Source organism: Adelges cooleyi, unplaced genomic scaffold, assembly GCF_023614345.1.
Source record: "Adelges cooleyi isolate 19-005CV unplaced genomic scaffold, UGA_ACOO_1.1 ACOO_flye_CR_arks_rails_tigmint_CR_PRNA_11, whole genome shotgun sequence".
In the NCBI taxonomy this organism is placed as follows: domain Eukaryota; kingdom Metazoa; phylum Arthropoda; class Insecta; order Hemiptera; family Adelgidae; genus Adelges; species Adelges cooleyi.
Window position 1 is genome coordinate 262,571 of NW_026095763.1, and position 5,147 is coordinate 267,717.

General features: G+C 38.8%; 1 protein-coding gene across 1 annotated transcript; it reads right to left on the reverse strand.

Annotated features, from left to right (window-relative positions):
- Positions 1 to 2,410: 2,410 nt before the first annotated feature.
- Positions 2,411 to 3,201, reverse strand: LOC126847600 (uncharacterized). Its single transcript, XM_050587909.1, has 2 exons — positions 2,879 to 3,201; positions 2,411 to 2,824 (listed from the first exon to the last, which is right to left on the reverse strand). Exons 1-2 carry the CDS (start codon positions 3,199 to 3,201, stop codon positions 2,632 to 2,634), a joined length of 516 nt encoding a protein of 171 aa, XP_050443866.1. The 3' UTR covers positions 2,411 to 2,631.
- Between the last annotated feature and the right edge of the window lie 1,946 nt (positions 3,202 to 5,147).

The following is a 5,147-nucleotide window of genomic DNA, read 5'->3' on the forward strand; positions in this document are numbered from 1 at the left end:
CCGGCAGATGGTGGACTAACAATACACATTGAATTGCGTTTTGGTATTTTTTTATCGCAAATATCATGGATGTCCTTGAGAAATTTTGAAATAGTTTCCGAATCGTTTTGAAATTGTAATTCTAATAGATCATTGGCTATTTTCACTGAAAGATTAACGTCGTAATACACTTGATCGTGTTGACGAGCATAAGCATTGAAATAGGGAAATACGCCTGGTGCGTTATAAAATTTATCGAAATCAGATATGGACCATTCGGCAATACGGGCACACCAATTGCGCAAGGCGACTCGAACTTTTTTAGACGATTCGTCTAAGTAATTTAATTTGGGATTATCGTAAAATTCGTTAATGTTAAAAAAGGCGTCTGGCGGGCAGCACGGATATGTTAATAATAGGTCGTCTAATGTTTTTGGCCATAAGTGAACGTCTTCTCCATTCGCAGATTTGATTTGGTTTTTAAGTCGGCCATGAGATCGCCAACCAGTCCGTCCAGTTTCTTCTTGGTCGGATGATCTCGTTTCACTGTCCCACCGCTTTGACGTGGACACGGGTGTACCATTGAGACTTGTCTAGATTGCGTATATCCTCCTTCCTATAATTCATAGGCATTAATCGATAATACGTAAAATGATATTCACAACTTACTTGTACATCTTGAGTTCGTAAACATAGTCCTCCATAAGACATGAGCCTTTGCAGTCTTGGATTGCGTTGTCCTTCTGAAGAGAAATATCTAATGATATTCTCCCAGTCGTTAATTTGGAGGTCAGCGACGAAAACTCGTCGTCGATATCGAAATCTTCGCCGTGACCTCCAGACGGTGCTACGACGGAGCCAGGAACAGCGACAAGCTGCGTTTGAATATGTGCACGCGTGGACGATGTGGACGTGGTCGCCGTGTTCCGAGACGAGTCGGAATTGTTCACGCGTTGATTGATCGCATTGTTGGAGTCCCATGTTAAGTTCATCATATAATTTAATAAATTCTTCGCGTCCCTCAGGGACACATATGTCCGAGAGGTAAGTGGAATTTCTTCCCATATACTCGTTTATACAACTTAACGGCGTATTCTCTAAGCAATCCTCTGTTTTCCAATAAATCTGACCCAGCAGTATAAGATACGAATCGAACAGATTCTTGTTGTGCTGAGCGTTTTCGGTATTTGGATCGAGGCATACCGGAATTGAATACATTTTGTTCTTCAAGTTTATCATGACTCTTAATGTCGGACTTTTCCAGAGCTGGAAGTTTAGCAGTGTTGATAATACTTCGGCTCTGGACTGCGTTGGAGGCCGTGTGAGGATGGAAGAGAGGTAGGCAGAACAGAATTAACAACCGAAAAGTTAGTAATAACTTTTAATTTGAATGTTTACAGCCTTCGTTGCACGTTGGCGTTTTTCCCGTGCCAAGGCTGACAACAACGGATTAAAAACAAGCCTGAAAAATTTACAGACGTAGAAATACAGTGGGATGTCGAAACCGAAATGCACTTATCATATAATTATGGTACTATGAACCTAACCCATTACGATAAACCATATTTGGAACCCATGGAGTCCGGGCACTACGTGACTAAACTCAAGTCTACAGACGCCAACACATATTTCCAAACACAATATTCCACCGTCAACGGAGAATTTATCGCCAGAGTCAACCAAGCATAGCAATCAATTTCACTCGAGAGTTATCGTACAGCTCACCGTCACAGGCACGGTCACAATTAAAATTATTTCAATTGTATTTACATTAACATTAATATTAATAAATAAAAATACATATGGTTGTGGTTAAATAAATATTTTATTACATACAATACAGTTATTATTTTATAATTTTTCAATCTTTTAATAATTTAGGAAAGAACAAAGGGTTTAGTTTTTTATCGTATAATTTTAAAAAAGGTGCTGCCCGCCATTCGTAAGTGACTAACCGGTCCGCAAACGCGGGATCGGAACATATGTTTAGAGAATTGTTTGTTAATAAAAAAATCGGAGGCCCTTGCAGAGGTTGGTCGCCCTTGTACTTGACGTGCACGCGCGTCGTATCGCCACCCAGTAGTTCTTTAATTTTTTCAATATGATAATTTTCGTAGTTGGGCTCGTTCCACAACACGAGGCGTTTGCCGGCACCATCTGCCCACGAAAAGTTTGTTTGTTTTGTTAGCGGTTCCGAACATACCATAATTTAAAAAGAATGACGCAATTGCGTCGAAAAAGTAATTTTTGCCGGCAGATGGTGGACTAACTACGCACATCGAATTGCGTTTCGGTATTTTTTTATCGCATATGTCGTGAATGTCCTTGAGGAATTTCGAGATGGTATCGGAATCGTTTTGGAATTGTAATTCTAGCAAGTCGTTAGCGATTTTTACCGAACATCGACGTCGTAGTACACCTGATCGTGTTGGCGAGCGTAAGCGTTGAATTATGGAAATACGCCGGGGGTGTTGTAAAATTTATCAAAATCCGATATTGACCATTCGGCGATACGGGCACACCAATTGCGCAGGGCGACTCTAACTTTTTTAGACGTATCGTCCAGAAAATTTAATTTAGGGTTATTATAAAATTCTTTAATATTGAAAAAAGCGTCTGGCGGGCAGCACGGATAAGTTAATAGTAATTGGTCTAGTGTTTTTGGCCATAGGTGAATGTCTTCTCCATGCGAAGATTGGATTTTGTTTTCAAGTCGGCCATTAGATCTCCAACCAATCCGTCCAGCTTCTTCTTGGTCGGATGCCCCTGTTTCACAGTCCCCACCGCCTTGACGTGGACACGGGTGTACCATTGCGATTTGTCCAAGTTGCGAATGTCCTCCTTCCTATAATTTAATAACGTTAGTCGAAAATCGAAAAATTATCGTTGAACAACTTACTTGTACATCTTCAGCTCGTAGACGTAATCCTCCATAAGGACGTGCGCCTTTGCTGTTTTTGATTGCGTGTCCTTCTGAAGAGAAATATCTAATGATATTCTCCCAGTCGTTAATTTGGAGGTCAGCGACGAAAACTCGTCGTCGATATCGAAATCTTCGCCGTGACCTCCAGACGGTGCTACGACGGAGCCAGGAACAGCGACAAGCTGCGTTTGAATATGTGCACGCGTGGACGATGTGGACGTGGTCGCCGTGTTCCGAGACGAGTCGGAATTGTTCACGCGTTGATTGATCGCATTGTTGGAGTCCCATGTTAAGTTCATCATATAATTTAATAAATTCTTCGCGTCCCTCAGGGACACATATGTCCGAGAGGTAAGTGGAATTTCTTCCCATATACTCGTTATACAACTTAACGGCGTATTCTTAAGCAATCCTCTGTTTTCAATAAATCTGACCCAGCAGTATAAGATACGAATCGAACAGATTCTTGTTGTGCTGAGCGTTTTCGGTATTTGGATCGAGGCATACCGGAATTGAATACATTTTGTTCTTCAAGTTTATCATGACTCTTAATGTCGGACTTTTCCAGAGCTGGAAGTTTAGCAGTGTTGATAATACTTCGGCTCTGGACTGCCGTTGGAGGCCGTGTGAGGATGGAAGAGGGTAGGCAGAACAGAATTTAACAACCAAAGTTAGTAATAACCTTTAATATGTATGTTAAATAAGAAACGTTTATCAACACAATGTAAATAACAGTTAAGTATGGACAATAGGTCTCGTAAAACAGAACGTTGAGCTGTAGAGCACTGGACGACGTCTGACCAATTAGCCCTGTTCGCAGTGGGTACTTATAGTGGTCGGTCGGCCCTGGACGGTGATAGTTGGACTCATAACTAGACCATTGATAGTAGTGTCCTGGATGTCGTCATATGTAGAACGCAGAGACGTAATAGTATAATAGTACTAAAGTCTAAATAAGGAGCTATTTTAGATGAATGACCATATAGGGATTGTCATCGCCGTATGGTTGTAGCAGTAGAATGGACGTGAAGGCTTTTGCGTCACACGCCCCTCCTTAAGTAAAGAGGCATATTTCGTCGGATGTCCTCTTTAGTATAGTGGTGGATAGTGTAAAACGTCCCTGGTTGCGATATGATGAGTTGCCACTCTTGGTTGAAGTTCAACATCTTCAAAATTGGCAGGGTCCGTTGTAGAAAGCGGTTGTCCAACTCCGTCAGTATTGGTTGGCCTAGTAACAGACTCAGAGCAAAAATTGTATATTCTGTTATTACATGGGAAAAGTCTTGTTACAAGGGTTGAAACAAAATACAGACAATAAAGTATAATTATTGTACAAATGGTGTATAACAACATGTCATGTCTTCTAGTATTAGTTATTACATTGTATTGAAAATCTTTCTGATTAAGTTTATCAGGTACATTTAATAATGATTCAGATATACGTTTCACATCATTAAGTTTGTTAGTTAATACATGGTCTGTCAATAATTTGTTTACATTTAAAATATTTAACTTATCCGTATAACTAGTGTTAGTAATGTTAATCTGTGGTACAAAATCAATGTAATCGCTATTCTCATTAATTATATTTGGAATCAGCACATCCTGATTGGAATATGCTTTACAATTAACGGGTATATGTATTAATCCTACCCCATGGATACGGGTGTTACTGGTTTCTATATTTTCATTACAAGTTAATAAAATATTTTCTTCCCTGGTAATATATAACCAAGAATTTTTAAAAAGTAATTTGTGAAAAATACTAGTGTCTAATTCAAAATATTTTATTTTACAATCCAAAGGTAATTTAGGTGGTTGAAAAATCAATTCAATTTCACAAATAGGTTTCATAGATTTAGGGTGTAACGGTTGGTATTGCGGGCATAGGATAAAGTTTTTAGTACGTTTACATTGTAATATTTGTAGGTTGTTAAAAGTTGTATAATAGTCTTTACTTTTGCTAACAGCAATATAGTCATAATTAGAATCAATGTAAATATATTGATCATTAGTAACATGTTTAGGTAAAGGTATTAAATTATATAAGTTTAGTTCAATTTGGTTTACAATTGGTATATCAATTACAAATACAATAGTTTGGTTCTTTGAAAATATAGTTGTCTCAGAAATCTTTAGTAACTCACCAACGTCGGCAGTGGTGAAACCTACAGGTAAGTCAGTTGATTTTGGTAAATGTACTTTTATGTCTTTTAGAGTGTCTAAAAGTTCACTGGGTGTTATA

Bases quoted from the DNA above. Each gene is read 5' to 3' on its own strand.
- LOC126847600 (XM_050587909.1), bottom strand. From the start codon at position 3,201: ATGAACTTAACATGGGACTCCAACAATGCGATCAATCAACGCGTGAAC. The intron at 2,825-2,878 runs GTAAGTTGTTCA...ATTAAATTATAG, and splicing joins TACGAGCTGAAGATGTACAA to GAAGGAGGACATTCGCAACT.